The sequence below is a fragment of the Lampetra fluviatilis genome, chromosome 57, assembly GCF_964198595.1.
Source record: "Lampetra fluviatilis chromosome 57, kcLamFluv1.1, whole genome shotgun sequence".
NCBI classification, from domain to species: domain Eukaryota; kingdom Metazoa; phylum Chordata; class Hyperoartia; order Petromyzontiformes; family Petromyzontidae; genus Lampetra; species Lampetra fluviatilis.
This window is the reverse complement of record NC_136331.1, coordinates 5,606,442-5,627,547: the sequence shown is the minus strand read 5'-3', so window position 1 is coordinate 5,627,547 and position 21,106 is coordinate 5,606,442. Positions and strand designations below refer to the sequence as shown.

Genomic DNA, 21,106 nt, shown 5'->3' with positions numbered 1-21,106 from the left:
TGTTGGAGTGGGAGGAGGGGGGGGGAGCACGTGACCCGCTCGCCAGAGGTCGCAACCGGGTACCCGATACCCGTACCCTACCCGATACCCGGCTACCCGTACCCGGTCGGGTACAAGTAGCCGTTTGCGACCCTGGTGCGGCCGGGTACGGGTACGGGTAGGCCGTGAGTCACTGGTGAGTCACCGTTTGTCACTCATTTCCCAACGTCTTGTCTCTTCTCACAATTCGAGTTCCTAGAATCAACCCACCCGCTCCTGCAACATGGCTTCATCCCAGAGGTCGCAATCGGGTACCCGATACCTGTACCCGATACCCGGCCGGGTACGGGTAGGGTACGGGTAGGGTACGAGTACCCGTTTGCGACCCTGGTGCGGCCGGGTATCGGGTAAGGAATCAAAACCCGTTTGCGACCTCTGCCGCTCGCTCTGCATATGGGAGCAACGCTCGTGGCACTGCTGTTGCGCACCGTACGTTTGCACTCCACGCATCTTAGGATGCACGTGGTAGCTACGCAAGTGTATGTACAGACTGCATAGAAACCCTTCGCGCGCACGAAGAGCTTATAATAATTATTAAACCTTAAGCAAATTTCCCTGCAGTGGTCGTCTTGCAAATGCACTCGCCCCCATACCCCCCTGCCCCCCCCCCTCACTCCACCACCATAGGAATGTGGAATTTCCACCACTGGCTCAGGGCTGTAGTAAACTGGAGGCGAGCTGGCAGAGAGCGAGAGAGACACACTTAGTTTTATTATTTTGTAAAATGACGATTGTGTAGATGTGCACGCGTATTTGGAGGGGTGTCGGCGGGGAGCGATCGTTGTAATTTCTTCGTAAGCCACGCGCGCGCGGCGCTTGATTGCTGATCGTCGTTATTTTCTCTGCGTCCATGCCGGCGAAGTCCGCTGGCCACCTCTGTTCACCTTGACAATCGTCAGTTCCCGTTCGGCACGCACCACTCGATCGTGTGAACTCCTTTGCCCGTTCCGAAACGTCTGCGAGTTGGCAGGGTGTGGGCCGTTCCCCCCCCCCCCCCCCCCCCCGTAAGCCGCCGAATCTCGGAACGCGCGAGGCCGCTAGGCGTTCATTTTATTTCGAGAGGCGAAGCAGCAGCAGCAGCGTCGCTGTTTTTATAAAGGCGTCGTTACTCACCGCGGTGAACCGTAGCGACGCGATCGACTCTACGATAGCCGGCGCCAAAGCTCTGCCACACGCTCCCCCCCTCCTCACCCCCCATGGCCTTGTGGGAGCCCTCGGTGTACCGATAAAGTTATTTTTTTTCTTCTGGTCGCGTTCCGCACACCGGAACGGAATCGTGAGAACAACCGACGTACACGTTGCTTCGTCGGAGCGGGCGGGCGGGGGGTGGAAGCGTTCACTTCTGCCGTTAGCCACGCAGCGTGGCCGGTTGCTCTTCTTCGTTTCATCGTCATTCCTGGAAATGCGTTTTCGTGCCAAACCGAGAGTGAAACTGGGGGGGGGGGGGGAGGTTGCGCGTTTCGTGGTTACATGCCCTCGGGTGTGCGGCCCGGAAACTTCGTGGTGGGTCCGCTCGCCCCGATTGTGTCCAACCTTTTGGGAAATACATTCCTTTTATACGTCCTTGACTGAAGTCTTCTTTTAAGAGCCGATTAATAATAGATCAAGGCTGATGATTGCAAGCTGTGAGCAACCGCTCAAAGTTAGAGGTATGTACTCATGAATTTGTCAAACAGCCGCTAAACCCCACACACTACGAGTTGCAACAGCGATGAATATTTCTGTGTTTTAATATACGGTATATATTTAAAATACAAATTTTATATTTGCATGCAGTGCCTTAAACGTCACGTACGATACAAGAGAAGGCATTATTTAAAGCTATTTGTAATCGGATAAATTGGCAGCGGTGGGCTGGCTTGCGTGTGTTTTTTTGTTTTTGTTAGCGTCGTCTGTGTGACTCAAATGTTTTGCGATAAGCCAGAATTTACAATAATGTGGAGGGGCTGAAAATTAATTCTGGCGACGATCAAGGGATTTCTTTCTCTGCAACGAAATCCGAAGCTAAATTTTTATTGACTTGTTGTTTAAGCGTCGCATTATTCGTGCGTGTACTCTATTTTTGGGCTGCCGGTTAAACAAAAACGCATGCCCGGTTTGCCTTAGCTTGAAGCTATCGAGGCGTTTTTGTTGTTGTTGTTGCAGGGAGCGGGGGGGGGGGTGATCGTGAGTCGCGTCGTCCGGAAGTTATGGACCCCCCCCCCGCGAGTTTGAGTCGCTGCGGTTTTTATAATCCCCACGTTGATCAGCGCGCCTTCAAACGTTTTAATTTCTTCGTGATCATTTCGTGTTTTGTTTGTTGCGGCCATTGTTGTTATTTTACTGTACAAATTCATTAAATGTTCTTTGATTTAAGAGGTTTTTTTTTAAGTTGTCGTTTTTTGCTTTTATTATAATTTCATCGTCGATGGTTTTTAAACAAAAAAAAAATTTTCATTCGCGTATTTGTTGTCGCCGTTGCTGCTCCCATGATTGGTTCGGCATCATATTCAAGGACGGCAACTGCCCCAAGCACTTCTGTGGTCACGTGACTTGACTCGCAATCGGAAGGGTCACGACCTATCAACCCCGCCCGCTTAAGGGTCAAATTAGCCCATTATCATGCATCATCACCGTATATCAACCCCGCTTAAGGGTCAAATGAGCCCATTATCATGCATCATCACCGTATATCAACCCCGCTTAAGGGTCAAATGAGCCAATTATCATGCATCATCACCGTAAGACGGGCGTCAATAAAGCAAGTACCACTTTGGGCGCAAAGTCAACACTCATCGTCCTATTGGGAGAGAGACTGTCCCCCACACCCCCGCCATGGTAATGTGGAATTTCCACCAGTGGGCTCAGGGATGCCACTGGAGATACGAGCGCTTACCAAGCAACTCCGTGTGGAGCGTGGAGACATTGCGCCAGAGGTGTTGGTTCCACTGTGGGGGACAAACGGGGGGACCCTAGTTTATTTTCAACGTTTACTTAAAGCTGAAATAACACACACACACACGTCTTGTGCTCTGGGGGTCACAAAAGCAAACACGATTTTGGGTGCACACACACGCACACACACAGTGGCCGTGACCCTAACGCACACACAAAAAAGCCAGATCACCCCGTGTAGCCTTAACAGACTGTTGGGGCAAGTGCTGTTAGCGAGTAGCACCTATGAAGGCCGGCACGGCACACGAGGGGGTGGGTGGCCAACACCACGCCCAGCCGCCTTTGTCTCCCCAGTGGCGATGTTTTTACCACCACACCAGGTACTCATTTGAGGCTGAGTCAACCTAGGGGTGGCCCAGGACCGGTTCAGATAACCGTCACCGATGTTGGCCGTGAGCGGGAATCGAACTCGGCTCGCTGAGTTTGCTCAGACCACAGTGCACAGAGGGCGAGCGCGAGATCACGTTAATCCACGGTGTTAGGAACGCATTTGCTTCGTGTTGTGCAGTAGTATTGTTTTTGCACTCGCATTTGTTTCCCGACCATGAAGTTGCCAAGACGGCAGTGCCCAGAGAGAGCGAGATGACGTTCATCCACACGACGATCGCACTGGCTCGTCGTACCGCGTGTGCCTCTCGTCTGCGATGTTCCCGCGCTGGGCGAGGGCCGGGCTCGCTCCGCGTTGCGCGTCGCTCACGCGGCGGACGACCGACGCACGCTCGCTCTGGACCGATCGCCGATGAACCCCGTGCGTTGTGTGTCGCTGGCGTTTCCCCCGTGCACGCTCGAACCACGTTCTCCTCCGCGTGGCGTGCGGCCGAGAGAGGCCTCGGGGCAGTACGGCAAGCGGGATCGTGAAACCGCGTGTGCGTGAGCGACCCCACCTCCCGAGTGCACGAAACTAAAGTATGAAACTGTTTTAATTTAGCAGGCGTGTGTGGCCCCACTGAGCTGTGTGGTTCGAAGCGACCTCCTGGCGATCGCAACTGATCGCTGAGCCAGGTGGCTCATCGTCTTCGTCGCGTGGAAATTTCTAGCAGCCGAATCCTCCACACGCGTGGCGATGTGGTTTCCGAATGCGGAGAGAGAAAAAAATCCACGCGGCCGCGTGGATAGAGAGAGGCTCAAACTCCAAATATAGAACAAGCGTCGGGGTCGGATTTGAACCCATGACCTCCTGTGTACCGGGCGAGGTAGTTAACATTTCCTAGCCACCACGGTGCCGATTCCCTTGCGTGCGTCGGGTTTCTCCGTTACGCACCTTGTTTCAAACCTAAAGCGCTCGTTGCTATTAAAACTATCCCAGCAACCAAAAATGTATTGTGCCCGGTGGGGGGGGGTGGGTTCGTTACAATCTCAGCGAAGCTCGCTGAGATTGTGGCGTCGTGCGTGTGCGTGTGTGCGAGACCACGTGAAGTGGCCTCAAAAGTGCACCTGTCCTGGCACCGGCGCCGTGGTGACGTCACCGTCGCTTCGTGGCGAATGGCGGCTGCGTTGGTGTGCTCGCGTGTTTGTTTAATGGTCCGCTCCGCTCTCCGCCCCGCGTATTGATCTCATCGATGCCCAACAACAACGACGCTTGGCGGAGCAATGCCGCAATTAACGGAGACTCCCTCCCGACAATAATGAGGAGCTGATGCGAGTTTCGTCTCGTTGGTGAGATTGTTCAGATTTATTTGGCTGCTATTAATGGTCCACGCGATTAGCCGCTTCGTAGAGCCATCATTCTGTGGCCAGGGTCGCTTCTGAAGCATAGCGAATAGCTCGGTGGGCTTTATCTGGTAAGATGTGAAAAATAGTTTTGTTTCGGTGATTGTTTTACCTTTCGTTTGTGTTAACGCTTTGACCCGCGCCCTATTGGACATCTCCGAAAAAGAGCTTTATCGCTCATCGGATTCCTCCAGTCGAAATAAATATTCTGATAGTTTGGGGGCGGGGGGGGGGGTGGGGGTGCAGCCCGTTTAGATTCGGCATCGTGGGGTGGCAGCCCCCCCCGCCAAAATACAAAGCGAGTAGCAGCACCTAGGCCTCGGCAAGGTAAGGTAATTGTACCCTTTTTACCGGGTAAAAGGGTAAAGGTAAAGGGTAAAGTTGTCGACATGCCAAGGGGTAAGGGTAAAGGTAGGCTCGTTGTTTTTTACCTTACCTGCTAAAGGGTAAAAGGTAGGGTAGAGTGATTGTATTGTGGTAAGGTCAAAGGTAGGGTTAAGGTAGGCTCGTCGCTTTTTACCTTACCTGCTAAAGGGTAAAAGGCAAGGGTAGAGTGATTGTATTGTGGTAAGGTAAAGGGTAGGGTAAAAGGTAGGCTCGTTGCTTTTTACCTTACCTGCTAAAGGGTAAAAGGCAAGGGTAGAGTGATTGTATTGTGGTAAGGTAAAAGGTAGGGTAAAGGTAGGCTCGTTGTTTTTACACTTTTACCTTACCTTGCCGAGGCCAGGCAGCACCCACGAAGGTGACGCGGCGCGCGAGAGTGGGGGTGGGTGTCCGTCACCACGCTCTCGTTGCCCCCCCCCCCCGCATCGTAGCGTCTGCTCGATCTGACGCGGGGCGAGCGTGCCGGGCGAGTTATTTCTTGCCAGAAAATTTTGGTGGAAAACGACGAATTGTTTCTCGGTTGCCCCCCACACCCCCACACCCCCCTCCCCCCTCCCTTTATCGCAGGATATCCTGGAAGACTTTGCCCGTACATGCGCCGGCTAAAAAAAAAACCCGAACCCCACGCACGCAAAGCTTAATAAATCTGGCCGGATAATGAGAAAACGACGATGGTAAGCTTGCAGAGAGAGGAGGAGGAGACAGGGGGAGTTGGGGGGGAGGGTGGGGTGGGTGAGGGAGTCAATACTGTGACACTAATCCAAGATGCAAATCACGGCGTTGTCAACATGGCCAAGCTGAGACAAAACGAGCGCGGCGTGAAGGGCCGGTTGCGGGCCGGGATTTATCGGCGTGAAGTTACGGGGGGGGGGGGGGTGGGACACGGTAAACTTTCGTCTCGGCAATGACTAACCCCCCCCCGCCGCCGCCGCTCAGAAGTGACGCTCCCGTGTGTCGACTCGTGCCGCTGCGTCTGCACTCTCTAACGCTCTCGCCCCCCTTGTTGTCATCCTCCCTCCTCCCTCATCCTCCTCGTCCTGACTCCTTCATTTCTTTTTTTTCAAACGTCCGTTATTTTCAATCATTTCCTGCGTGCGCGTTCCTCGCTTCCTCCATCGTGTGGTATCCTCATCCCTCCTCCCCTGGCCCCCCTCACACAATTACTTCCCATAATGCCCTTCGACTGCCGCCCCCCCCCCCATCTACCTACCCTGCCGCCGCTGGTACGACCACTCCCACGGGTTCCCCCCCCCCGCCCCCCACTCCCCACGGCCACCCCCTTTACCACCCCTCCCCCCCCGCCCCCCACTTCCCACGGCCACCCCCTTTACCACCCCTCCCCCCCTCGTCTGGCCCTCACCGTCGGCGCCGCAGTGCGACCAAGACCAGTGCCTCCAGAACAGCAAGCTGATGTTCCAGGCGGCCGCCACCCCGCTGCTGCAGATGGACCACAAGGGGGCCGCGCCGGGCGCCGTCGGCAAGGGAAGCGGCGGCGCCGGCGTCAGGGAGCCGCGCCGCCGCGCTTCCTCGGCGGGCCGCGCCCCTGCGGGGCTGGCGCTCTGCGCCACCGTGGGCTCCATGGAGGAGGAGATGGCCTACGCGCCCGCGGGCGCCGGGAACCCGGCCGACGCCGCGCCGGCCTCGGTCGCCCCGCCCGCCCCGTCCGACCCCTCGGCGGCCGCGGCGTCGTCGGCGGGGGGGGGGGGCCGACCCGGCGAGGAAGCCGGGGGGGGGAGCCGGGGTCGGGCGACGGCGCGTCCGGCCCGCCCGCGTCGCGGAAGGCCGAGCGGCCGGCGAGGACGGCGTCGCGTCGCCTGCGCCTCGAGGAGTCGATGAAGTTCCCGATGATCGACGACGACGACGAGGAGGAGGAGGACGGGGAGGACGAGGGGGAGGAGGGGGACGAGGAGGGGGAGGGGGACGCGGGGGGGGGGCGGCGGCGGGGCGACGCCGGGGGCCGGCGGCCCCTGCCCCCGGGCCTGGTGGCGATGCCCATGAGCCCCATGGTGGTGCACCACAGCCACACGGTGCACACCCTCAACCCGGCGACGCACGAGATGCTGCAGGAGGTGTCCGCCCGTGGGCTCGTCAAGCTCAGCTCGGTGTGACCTGTGGGGGGGGGGCGGGGGGGGGCGAGCGCTCCCTCCGCTCGGCTTGACGTCACGGGAGGGGCGTGACGTCACGGGAGGGGCGTGACGTCACGGGAGGGGCGTGACGTCACGCTCCTGTGTGTGTACGCGCTCGCCCCCCCCCCCTCCTTCCCAGACGCCGCTCCTGTGTCCGTCTGCGATGCTGTCAGAGTGTTTGTGAATGTCCCTGTCATCTCATTTTGCCCGGTCCACTCTTGCCCCATCCCTTGCCCCCCCCCGTGCCCTCGTCACGTCTCGTTCGCTCGCGCCCCCTTGTCTCTCATCCTTGTTGTCCCCGTGCTCTCCGTGTCCTGCCGTCATTCCTAGCACCCTTCGTTGTCTGCCTCCTCCACCGTTGTCTCGTCTGGAGCCTTGCTCCGTCCCCTCGTTCGCTCGTACCCCGTGTCTGTCCCTCCCCCTCTCATCCCCGCGTCTCATCCCCGCGTCTCATCCCCGCGTCTCATCCCCGCGCTCGCTTTGTCCCTTTTTGTTTCGTGGCTTTTCCCATCCTCGGTGTCCTCTCCCCGTCGTCCGAATCTCTCTCCCTGCCGTCGTCCTCCCCTCTCATCCCCTCCTCATCCCCTCCTCATCCCCTCCTCATCCCCTCCCCATCCCATCCCCTCCTCATCCCCTCCTCATCCCCTCCTCATCCCCTCCTCATCCCCTCCCCATCCCCTCCTCATCCCCTCCTCATCCCCTCCTCATCCCCTCCTCATCCCCTCCCCATCCCCTCCTCATCCCCTCCTCATCCCCTCCTCATCCCCTCCCCATCCCATCCCCTCCCCTCCCCATCCAATCCTCGTCGTCCCCCACACTAGCCACCCCGGTGCGTTCCGCGTCGATGGGCGTGCGAGCGCGCGCTGTGCGAGAGAGGGAGATTGAAAACGGCCCCGTCGACTTGAACACGCGCCGAGGAGAAGGGGTCAAGAGAGATGCTGCTTCTGCGACCCGCGTCTCCGCGCAGGTTAAAGGGGGGGAAAAAAACGACGACGACGATGGCGACGGACAAAAAAAAAATCCCGGCCGCACTTCTCCACTTGAGGACGTGTCCGTGGCAAGCGGACAAAAAAAACGTCTCGGAAATGTATAAACAAGGTGGTCTTCATTGTCGTTCCTCGTACGTGTCGCACAGCTGCTGCTGTTTACAACACACGTGACGGCTGCCTCTACGGTGGCTTTTTTTTTACACGGCCCAGGTTTGCGATCGGCCGTTTGTTCTCTTCTGTATTAATCGCAGGGAGATCCCCTTTGAGATCCCCTTTGAGATCCCCTCTGAGATCCCCTTTGAGATCCCCCTTTGCTCCCCCGGTGGACACTTGTCGCCACGACCACCACCACACACGCTTACACGCACACACATGCTTACACACACAAACACGCTTACACACACTAACACGCTTACACACACACAAACACGCACACACACAAACACACAAACACGCACACACGCTTACACACACGCGCGCACTAACACGCTTACACACACAAACGCACACACACACACACAAACACGCTTACACACACAAACACGCACACGCACGCACGCACACGCACGCACGCACGCACACACACACACACAAACACGCATGGAGAGAAACCGGACCCCGGTCGACGATTGGCAGCGCTGCGTTGTCAAATTCCCCCCCCTCCCCGCCCCCCTTCACCCCCCACTGCCTCCCCCATCCCCCTCCCCCCGGCCCCACGCGAACTCGCTCTCTCGCTGAACATTTTCTACCAACGACGGAGAAAACCTGGGGGGCAAAGAGAAGAGGACTCTGGAGATGTTTGGCGGCAACAGCTCCCTGTTGAAGCAACAACAACAGCAACAACAACAAAACTCTCGGACAACCGCACGCCCCGGGGTAAATTCACGAGTCTAGAGGCGCTTGTTAGCGCCGACACGAAAAAATTAATCTAACTGTGGATTTTAATATTCGCACAACACCCCCCCCCACCCCCTCCATCACCGCCCACCCGCACAAAGAGGAAGAGAGAGACGGCGCGGACGGATCCACCGAGGGACGCTGCTGATGACGGTGTCCGTGCGGGAGGGTGCTGCCCGTGCTTGCGACGGCGCTCGTGGTCATCTGGAGTTGTTTTTGACCCACCCCCCCCCCCCCCCCCCCCCGGCTCGCTCCGTGCTGCCACGGTTGCCGCCACCGCCCGCAAGCATTCGTCCACCCAAGCGGCACACGCGCGCTCTTGGGGAGCGACGGACGCGGCGGGGACCCGCTGGGTCAGTCGGAACGCATCGACAAAACGCCGGAACGATTGCCGCGCCGCCCTTCTTGGGCGTTCTCCGCGATCCCTCGTCGCGTCGTCGGGAACTTTTAGGGAAGACGACGCGACGCCTCCGAGGAGATGTTACAGTCTCGGTACGAATCTCCTGTTTTTTTTTTCTACTCCGAAGTATCGCTGACGATTCGTTTTTTTTAAATAAGAACACTCCGGTTCGAGCTCCCCGCCGTAGACTCGCGCGGAATGGCTTCTGCCAAGTCGCCGCGCCTATGCTGACCTCACCAGGGTCATGGAGAGCCTTGTCTTGTGAGTGGAGGTGAAAAGGCGTTGAGGACGTGGGTCAGCGTTGAGGCCGATTGGATCTTCTGCAATTCTGCGGTCCAGCGAGAAGCGATTTGAGTCGGTCGATTTAAATGTCATTTCCACATCCAAGCAGCAGGGGGCCATCTTGAGTGGAGAGCAACCGCCACCAACCGACCCCTGGGCTCGACGTGTGACGCGGCCTGCCACTGTGACGTCACGCCGCGTCGTGTGGTGGTCACGTGGCCTCGACGGCTGCCCACGTAAATCTTCTCACGCGGCGGTTGGTGGCTGGTGGCGAAAACGACTACCTGCCGCCGGTTGGAATCCACATCTGATTATTGTTATTGGCGTTCTTGATTTTTATATCATCATCATCATTCTCTTAGTTCTTTTGGTAAAGTCACGTAGGTAAAAAATGAAATTAAAATTAATCAAAAATAAAATAAAAAAATCACGACGTCGTGATTTTATTATTTTATTTTGATTAATTTTAATTTCATTTAAAAAATAAAATAATAAAATCACGACGTCGTGAACTAAGAGTATGAATCCTTGCAGTCACGAAAGCTTCAAATCTAGAATCATCATCATCATTATTACCCCACATGGTGAACGGCGAGGCAACGGAAAATGTGTTTTTGTGTCGGCCGCCGATGAGTCGACCAAGGTCGATGAGCGAACCGATGCATTTGATTGGTTAACTGAGATTACTCGGCACTGTATATAAATCGCCACCGGTTGTAGCCACCTTCTATTGATTATTATTCGAATAATTGTCATGTTTCATCGCGCGATAATCTGTCTCGCACAAGACGACGGGTTGAAAGGGGCGGTGGGGGTGGGGGGGAGAGAACCCCTCCGCAACTTTGAGCGCCTCGCCCGCACGGAAGCTCAGCGGAGCCGATGCCAAGTCGGACGTGTGCTTGGCCTACTCTTCCGCAGCGGCCACGCTTCTTCGGATGAACAATAAGTATAACCAGTAAAAACAACGTTTTTCACTATAAATCCTTTATATGCGTGGCGGCTAGAGTCCTCTCGTCCTCTGGCTTGAGATGGCTGCCACCTATGGGTCAGATGATTGCATGCCACCATTAAGCAATTGGTAATTAAATATAATTTATTTTTGTCCTAAAAAGTGTAAAATTTTGGAAATTTATTTTCACGAAAATTAATTGTCACGCACAACGAGTCTGTGTGCAAAATGTCAGCTCGATTGGATCACGGGAAGTGGGTTAAAAAACGACCGAAAGATTTGCATGGTCCTAAGCAAGCAAGCAAGCGAACTTAATATACAGGATTTAGAAAAAGTGTTGGCGTTAGAACCCGCTCCCAACCGCGACGCATTTGTCTCTTACTCTGCCGATTCCGCCTCTGGGTGGACAGAGGTGGTGGAGTTGGTAGGGGTGGGGGGGGGGGGTCGTGGTGGATAGTGGGGGGGGGGGAGTTGGGGGGGGGGGTGATTTAAGATTTCCTCCACCCCGGTTTCGGCCACCCGCGCAAGGTGATGAAGATGAAGAGGCCCATTGGATGAGATTGGACTCGATGCACACACTCGAAGCCATGAGAAACGTCTTTAAATATTCAGCCCAGAGTGACACCCTCCCGCAAGTGTACATTGACCCCAGACACCTGTACATGAGTGTGTATATATATAATAATAACAACAACAATACTTGGGTTCCGCGTTGGTGCTTGTTCCACTTTGTCACTTGAACCCACGCACGTGTTTGTTGCTGCTGTCGTTTTTGTTTTTGTTGTTATTTACCGTTTTGTTTATCCATTGTAAAAATGGCATCGCGCGTGTCGATTGGAGACATGTACCCGGGATCGCACACCCCACACCGCTCGCTCCTCTTTCGTTGCGCTCCCTGCTCATGCCGCTCGTTTTGGCAGCCTCATCGGTGATCCATCGGTCATGTTCGATCCACCGCTGGGTGAAGAGAAAGAGAAAGGACCCCCCCCCCAGGCCTCTCGCGATGTAAATTAATCCGCTCCGTCCCAGCACCTTCAAGCGAGGCGACTTCAACGCTCCGTCTCCGTCATTCCCCTTGAACCATCGGGTCGCCGTTCCCAATTTCGTACGTGTCCTGGCCCCCTTCCCCCGCTTAATTTCTCGACAGTTTAAACGAGATCCTTAAGCCGTTCTAAGGGGCCATACATTGAGTAGGTACGCACAAATCTTTCAAAACCTGACCCCTCTCCCCCTCCCTGTACTCACGCGGACTTTTTACACCCCCTACCCTACCAGCGTACGTACGCTTGACGCACTCCCCCTCCGAATCCTATAGAACGGCCGATATTTAATCCACGCAGAAACGATCCAGGATCAATAATATTAACGTGTTTAAGCAAACGGATAGTCCACCGCCGGACTAACTAACTCATTTGTAGGCCGATGTAGACAAATTATTATCGAGGCTTTACCCCCCCCCCCCGTTTCCTATGTGTACATTGTCAGTAGACCCCCCCATACGCAAGCTACGCATTTGGGTCAACCCCCCCCACTCCCCCCTCCATGCGTACCGACTCAATGAATGGGGCCCTAAGTTCTCTCATCCCACGTGGGTCCCACCCCCTCCCCTCCCCCCCCCATCTTTTGCTATCTCAATGATAATTCCACGCGTCTGTGAAATCTGTACTCTTCGGAAGTGGGGGGTGGGGGGGTGTAGGTGGATCGTGGCAGGATGGAATTGACCAAACATCCCTGCCCCGAAGCGGCAGGTGGGGGGGCCTCTTGGAAATGTGTCTTGAGGCTTGCTGAAGTGTTCTTGGATCTACAAAGGACAACGTTGTTGTTGTTATTATGGAAGTGTTCTTTTGTGTTGATCCTATGGTGGATCCATTCGTTATTCATAATAGAGGGCTGTGGTTTTTTTGGCGGGATGGGAGTTAGATATCGTAACTGTCGTCAAACCTGCTATCTGGCAGCCAATTGGTGAGGTTTGTCACGTGACGGCTTACCAAGTGGCTGTGTCGGGTGGTGGCGGGTTTAACGACACAACGATATCCACGCGATCTCACCCAAACGCCTCTATTAGGTATGCTATTGGTTGGGAAACCCTCCTACGTGTCAAAACGAGCCATTCGTTAGTTTCAGATTGTAAATCTTAAAGACCTCCCCCCCCCCCCCCACTGCATAACCGAACCATGCCGGGGCCGTGCTGAGCCGTGCCAGCTCGTGTGTGTGGTCTTTTTCCACTCCACTGCAGAAACCGAGCCGAGCCCGTGCCGCTGACGTCACGTGCAATGAACGAGGACGCGGCTCGCGTGTCCTCGCTGCTTGCCAGCTGACGTCACACGCAATAAAATACGTCATTCGACCCCCCCCTTCCTCCCCCACCCCTTGCCTGGGTGGCGCTGCTTGGCCCCACCCCACCCACCCCACCCCACCCCACCCCACCCACCCCACCCACCCCGAGCAAACTTCAAAGCTGATCTTCTTGCCAAGCACGGTTTGGTTTCCGGCAAACCGCCAGTGGGAAAAGAAACACAAAGCCCACACCCGTGCTGGATAGTGCTGGTGTGTGTGTGTGTGGGGTGTAAATATTAATGGGTTACTTTATTCCATTGCTTCTGATGCACACTGCCCATCGAATAACCAGTGGATCGTAGGCGTCGTCGGAACTCGCCACTTTGCAGGCGAGGCACGGGGCCGAGATTTCACCCGACGAGTTCATTTTTTCTCTCCCTCTGTCGCCTCCTCCCTCTCTCTCTCCTCTCTCTCTCTCGTCTCTCTCCAGCCTGGAAAAGGATTGAATTCCCACAGGCAGTGAAAAAAAGTGTTCGCTCTCTCTCTCTCTCTCTCCGAAGGTGGCATCAGATATGTACGCTGCTACCTCCGGCCGCTGTAATTGTTACTAAATAAAAAAAACCCACAAATATTATCGCAATGATCGTTGGCGCAACTTTGTCGATTCATTGCTGGATGAAGGAAGGCCCTTGACCCACGTTGTGCCGTGTCAAGTGCGCTGTTGATCACTGACATCATCGCACACGATGTCTTATTTCTATGAAGGCTGAAATTATCCAACGCCTCCCCCACAACGATAAAGCCATCCCTAGGCAGCTTTGTGTTCATCTTCTTGGTTCTTTCGGTAAAGTCACGTAGAATGGAAGTAATAAAATAATGAAATAAAACATAATAAAATAATTCTCACAACGTTTCGGCCACAACGCAAGCAGCCGAAACGTCGTGAGAATAGTTTAATGTTTTATTTTATTATTTCCATTCTACGTGACTTTACCGAAAGAACCAAGAAGATGAATCCCTGCAGTCACGAAAGCTTTAAATCGAAATTTTGCTTTGTGTTCGTTAAGACCCCGACAGAAAACACGCCACGCACCTCCGATTGGCACTGTTGGCTGTGTATGGTGCGAAAGAAGTTCAACATGGCAGTACGTGCATTACGGAGCACTTCGCCGTTTGTTATTAACCGAGCTGAAACCGAAGCCGGTTCCGATCGTTGACGCGTTATGCTTCGGTTATTGTATTTTTTGAGCGACTTGTTCAACTTCTTGGTTCTTTCGGTAAAGTCACGTAGAAGGGAAGTAATAAAATAATAAAAATAAAACAATAAAATAATTTTTATTTTTATTATTTTAATATTTCCCTTTTCGGTAAAGTCACGTAGAAGGGAAGTAATAAAATAATAAAAATAAAACATAATAAAATAATGTTTTATTTTTATTATTTTAATACTTCCCTTCTACGTGACTTTACCGAAAGAACCAAGAAGATGAATCCCTGCAGTCACGAAAGCTTTAAATCGAAATTTTATGATGTTTTATTTTTATTATTTTATTATTTCCCTTCTACGTGACTTTACCGAAAGAACCAAGAAGATGAATCCCTGCAGTCACGAAAGCTTTAAATCGAAATTCGACTTGTTCAACTTTAGGGAGTTGTAAATGAATGAAAACAAACACACCGCGAGGAGTGATACGAGGGCGACGCTTCTGACTGAAGCGCTCGACTTTGTGGTGTCGCCGCGCTGATGAAAGTCCAGATTTGGGGGGGGGGGGGGGTGGAAATTCCACATTGCCGTGGCAGGGCCCAGGGCTGCCACGAGGTCGTTCGCTCATTGACTTCCTCCTGCGAAGTGTGGGGCGACTCTCCTGCGGGGATAATGGTGCCGTGTTTCGGTGGTGGTGGTGATGGTGGTGGTGATGGTGGTGATGGTGGTGATGGTGGTGATGGTGGTGATGGTGATGGCGGTGATGTTGGTGGTGTTGGTGGTGGTGTTGGTGGTGTTGATGGTGGTGGTGGTGTTGGTGGTGGTGATGATGATGGTGGTGATGGTGGTGGTGTTGGTGGTGGTGGTGGTGTTGGTGGTGGTGGTGGTGGTGATGATGATGATGATGGTGGTGGTGGGGTTGGTGTTGGTGATGGTGTTGGTGATGGTGTTGTTGGTGATGATGGTGGTGATGGTGGTGGTGTTGGTGGTGGTGTTGTTGGTGGTGTTGATGGTGGTGTTGGTGGTGATGGTGGTGGTGTTGGTGCGTTTAATGACGAATGCTGGCTTTGGTGGTGACGAACTTGACGTTTGTGAATTTTGTTGGTCATCGATTCGAAAAATAATAACGATGAATTAATGGTATTCTAAATTTGAAGTTTTCGTGACTGCAAAGATCCATACTCTTTGGTTCTTTCGATAAAATGTAGTTGTTTTCACTTTATTTTATTATTTTTATTGTATTATATTATATTCACCTACGCGACTTTACCGAAAGAAACAATTAATTGTACATTGACTACAACGATGAATTTCACGATGAGCGTGAATATGATGAAGAATTTGATGATGAAATTGATCATTAATATCAATGATGAATTCGATTATCAAATTTTTTTCCAAATGTAATCACGACACTTTCTTTAATTATAATAACAACTTAATTATGTTGACGACGATCACCTCGTAGCAATTGTGAGCCTGAGCGTGTCGACCACCTACATCATCGTCACCATCGCCACCACAGCCAGCAAGATGCTGAAGGGGGCCACGCTGAGTTGGGAATTTCCCCGGGGCATTTCATTTATCGTTGTGGTGCCACCCAGCCCCCCTCCACACCCCCCCACACCCCTCCCCTCCACCCCACCCCCCAGACCACAAGCCATGCGATTGAGCAGCAAGCAAGAGGCACGCGTTCACTTTTGACAGCGGCACCCACGGGGCTCATTGAGTGATGAAAGAGTCCGTCTCACCGGCCCCCACCACCACCACCTCGCCCCCACCACCTCGCCCTCGCCACCACCACCACCTCGCCCCCACCACCACCTCGCCCTCACCACCACCTCACCCCCACCACCACCTCGCCCTCACCACCACCTCGCCCTCACCACCACCACCTCGCCCCCACCACCTCGCCCTCACCACGACCTCGCCCTCACCACCACCTCGCCCTCACTACCACCACCTCGCCCCCACCACCACCTCGCCCTCACTACCACCACCTCGCCCCCACCACCACCACCTCGCCTTCACCACCACCTCGCCCTGACCACCACCTCGCCCCCACCACCACCTCGCCCCCACCACCACCTCGCCCTCACCACCACCACCTCGCCCCCACCACCACCACCTGGCCCTTACCACCACCTCGCCCTCACCACCACCTCGCCCCCACCACCACCTCGCCCTCACCACCACCACCTGGCCCTTACCACCACCTCGCCCTCACCACCACCTCGCCCTCACCACCACCTCGCCCTCACCACCACCTCGCCCCCACCACCACCTCGCCCTCACTACCACCTTGCCCCCACCACCACCTCGCCCTCACCACCACCTCGCCTTCACCACCACCTCGCCCTGACCACCACCTCGCCCTCACCACCACCTCGCCCTCACCACCACCTCGCCCTCACCACCACCACCTCGCCCCCACCACCACCACCTCGCCCTCACCACCACCTCACCACCACCTCGCCCTCACCACCACCTCGCCCTGACCACCACCTCGCCCTCACCACCACCTCGCCCTGACCACCACCTCGCCCCCACCACCACCTCGCCCTCACCACCACCTCGCCCTCACCACCACCTCGCCCTCACCACCACCTCGCCCTCACTACCACCACCTCGCCCCCACCACCACCTCGCCCTCACTACCACCACCTCGCCCCCACCAACACCACCTCGCCTTCACCACCACCTCGCCCTGACCACCACCTCGCCCCCACCACCACCTCGCCCTCACCACCACCTCGCCTTCACCACCACCTCGCCCTGACCACCACCTCGCCCTCACCACCACCTCGCCCTCACCACCACCTCGCCCTCACCACCACCACCTCGCCCCCACCACCACCACCTCGCCCTCACCACCACCTCACCACCACCTCGCCCTCACCACCACCTCGCCCTGACCACCACCTCGCCCTCACCACCACCTCGCCCTGACCACCACCTCGCCCCCACCACCACCTCGCCCTCACCACCACCTCGCCCCCACCACCACCACCTCGCCCTCACCACCACCCCGCCCCCATCACCACCTCGCCCCCACCACCACCTCGCCCTCACCACCACCCCGCCCCCATCACCACCTCGCCCCCACCACCACCACCTCGCTCTCTCCACCACCCCCCTCTTGTTGGCGTGTTGTCATCTCACGCTGAGTTGCACATTCTTATGTGCGTGCGTGTGTGCGTGTGTGCGGCGTGTGTGTGTGCGGAGTGTGTGTGTGTGTATGTGCGGTGTGTGTGTGTGCGTGTATGGTGTGTGCGTGTGGTGTGTGCGTGTGTGTTTGTGTTGAAACGGAGCCACTCTGGTCGTGTTCTTGGAGAGAGATTTTTTTTGTCTTCTGTTCCTTTGACTTAAAACTTTCGTGACTGCAGGAAACCATATTCTTTGGTTCTTTCGGTAAAGTCACGTAGATAGAAAATTAAAATTAAATTTAAAACAGAGGCAAAAAACGTCGTCGGTTTTTTGCTTTTCTATAAAAAATATATTTATTTATTTTATTTTCTATCTACGTGACTTTACCGAAAGAACAAAACGATATCTTCTGTTCTTGTTTTTCGAGGCGGCGAGGACATCTCTCGAGTCGTGGAGGCCGACCCACGTCCGCGTGGCAATGAGGTTGCCACGTGGGAGCCCAGAAGGAGATCGAGAGCAAGCGAGTCGCTGTCGTGTCGTCGTCTTGCAGAGCTCGTTTCAGCGACGCGTTTTTAGCCTCGAGTCGGCAGCGATGGACTTCATCTCACACCAGGGGTCGCAAACGGGGTTTTGATTCCTTACCCGTACCCGGCCGCACCAGGGTCGCAAATTGGTACCCGTTACCCATACCCGGCCGGGTACGGGTACCCGTTCCCTACCCGTACCCGTACCCTACCCGAAATGAGTGACAAACGGCTACTCACAAGTGACTCACGGCCTACCCGTACCCGGCCGCACCAGGGTCGCAAACGGCCGGGTACGGGTAGCCGGGTATCGGGTAGGGTACGGGTATCGGGTACCCGGTTGCGACCTCTGTCGCAACCGGGTACCCGATACAATAGCCTTACACTGTTGGGGCAAGTGCTGTTAGCGAGCACCTATTAAGGCCGGCACGACACACGAAGTGGTGGGGTGGCCAGCACCACGCCCGGCCGCCTTTGTCTCCCCAGTGGCGATGTTGACACACCGCACCAGGGTACTCACTTGAGGCCGAGTCGACCTAGGGGAGGCCCGGGATTTGGTGGCTGGGTTCGTGGCGCTGTTAGCGAACCACTGTGCACCACTCCTCGCCAGAGGACACAAAACACTTAAGACACACACACACAATCACACAATATGTTCCGGTCTGCATTGGTGCTCGCTAACAGAACTTGCCCCGACAGTCTGTTGAGGCTAAAGCGGTGTGGGGAGTCTTTGTCTTTGTAAACAAGTCAAGGTCCACATCGTCATGTTTCTACGTCACGTGGAATACAAAGACAAAGATCCCCCGTATAGCCTTGACGGACTCATGGGACAAGTGCTGTTAGCGAGCACTTACGAAGGCCGGTACGGCACACGATGGGGTGGGCCAGCACCGCGCCCGACCGCCTTTGTCTCCCCTTGGTGGCGATGTATACACACTGCACCACGTACTCATTTGAGGCTGAGTCGACCTAGGGGAGGCCCGGGACCGGTTCAAATATTAGTCACTGGTGTTGGCCGTGAGCGGGAATCGAACTCGGGTCGCCAGGTTCGTAGCGCAGCGCGCTAACCACTACACTACCAGCTCCCCCCCCCCACACACTCACACTGACACACACACTGCCACACACACGCTGACTGATACACGCTGACACACACTGACACACTCACTGACACACTGACACACTCACACTGACACACACACTGACACTCACACTGACACACACACACAATGACACACTAACACTGACACACTCTCACTGACACACAACAACAACAACAACAACCGCCATTCGCCACTAAGTGGCGGTGACGTCACCACGACGCTTGTGCCAGGCCATGTGCACCTTGAGGCCACGTGAAGTGTCGAACGCCCGCTGGCAGGAGGTCACGGGGCAGACCCAGGTGCCACGGGTCGACTGACCGAGATGACCGAGATGACTGGCTGATGCACCACCTGTGCCCCCTACTGTACCAACTTGCTGTGCTTTAGCCACCCGTCGCTCCGCTCGTTGTTGTGAGCGTCGCTCCTCCGCCCTCCGTTGTTGTTGGAGGGCGACTGCCTCCAACTGCCCAGTAGCGTCCTTCACGAGCCTCCTCCACAGAGGCCGATCTTGACACCGCTGGTACCAGTCATCGGCAAGTCCACTCAGCTCCACGTCCTCCTGTACCACATCACTCCATCTCTTCTCTAGCCCGTGCCGCGCCCGTTTAGCCCCCTCGATCCGGCCGAACAAAAGCTGTTTAGGCATGCGGTGGCTGGGCATGCGGGCTACATGACCCAGCCAACGCAGCCTTGCCTGCCGGAGGAGCTCACTGATGGGACTTTGCCCAGATCTTTCAAGGACTTGTGAGCTCCTCACACAATCCAGCCTGGTTAAACCCAGGATGGATCGTAGGCAGGCCAGCCTAAATGTTTCCAACCGGCGAAGATGCTCCACTAGGGGGGTCCACGTTTCGCAAGCGTAGAGAAGGGAGGGAATGACCGTGGCCGAGAAGACCTGAAGCTTCGTGCGGAGCGACAGACCAGGTAGCTTCCACACAGCGTTACGCAACCGATGAAAAGATATTGCCGCTCGACTGATTCGGAGTGAGACCTCTGCTGATAAACTGGAGCCGGTCATAAGCACACTGCCCAGGTATGGGAAACTCTCCACTCTCTCCACAACTGCCCCATCACCAATTGGGAGTTGTGGGGGTGGAGTGTCCGATGGTACAAAATACCCAGGCAGGTGCTTAGTTTTGGTGGGGCTGATGGTAAGGCCCCACCTCTTAGTGGCACGCTCCAGTCTCAGCAGCAGCGTCTCCAACTCCTCTTCTGAATGAGCAGCTATTACCAAATCATCGGCATACATAACGTGGTTGACCAATAGGGAGCCATCCCTTGATCGCACCCGGGCGTCGATCAGCCTCCCATTATATCTGTACCAAATGGAAATTCCCCCGGTACAGCTATTGAAGGCTTCACGAACTACGCAGTCGAAATAGATGTTAAATAATGTGGGAGCCAGAGGACATCCCTGTCGCACCCCAAGGTGTACAGGGAAAGGCTCCGACTCCCGGCCACGTAGTTTTACCCGGGCCCGCTCACCATCATGAAGGTCCTTAATGATCGTGAGCAGAGGGTCAGGGACTCCGAAAGCACGAAGAACAACCCAGAGCCCAGTCCTACTGATGGTATCATAGGCCTTGACCAGGTCAATAAAGCAGAGATGTAGGTCTTTTTGGAATTCCCTACACCTCTGCTGAAGCAGACGGACAGAAAATATGGCATCTGTGCAGGACCGCCCTTTCCTGAAACCACATTGGGGCTCCGCAAGCCTCTCCTCAGCATGCCTAGCAAGGCGATGTTGAATAATCCTTGCCAGGACCTTACCCGGCACACTGAGGAGTGAGATGCCCCTGTAGTTGTTACAGTCGGTACGGTCCCCCTTCTTAAAGAGGGGGACCACCAGGGCATCCTTCCAGTCCTGCGGAACCCGTCCAGTGGTCCAGACACACACACACTGACACACACACACTGACATACACACACTGACACACACACACCGACACTCACACACCGACACTCACACACTGACACACACACACTGACCCACGCACACTGCCACCACCACCACCAGTAGCAGCATCACGCCGGGACTACACCTGCCCAGTGCCTCGCTCCGCGGGGGATTTAAGATCGCGGGCTCCGCTGCCCGAGTGTCTCCTGGCTGTGTCACGCCACCTACATATTTAATGCCGAGA

The 21,106-nt window shown here is 55.4% G+C and overlaps 1 protein-coding gene across 1 annotated transcript in view; it reads left to right on the top strand.

The window, feature by feature from the left end:
* LOC144950367 (palmitoyltransferase ZDHHC9-like) overlaps positions 1–8,195 on the top strand; it is an 84,510-nt gene extending 76,315 nt beyond the window's left edge. Inside the window, exons 9-10 of the mRNA XM_078880481.1 lie at positions 6,442–6,813; positions 6,954–8,195. Coding sequence (XP_078736607.1) covers positions 6,442–6,813; positions 6,954–7,175 — 594 coding nt within the window. The 3' untranslated portion in view covers positions 7,176–8,195. The remainder of the gene's footprint in view (positions 1–6,441; positions 6,814–6,953) is intronic.
* Positions 8,196–21,106: the final 12,911 nt, after the last annotated feature.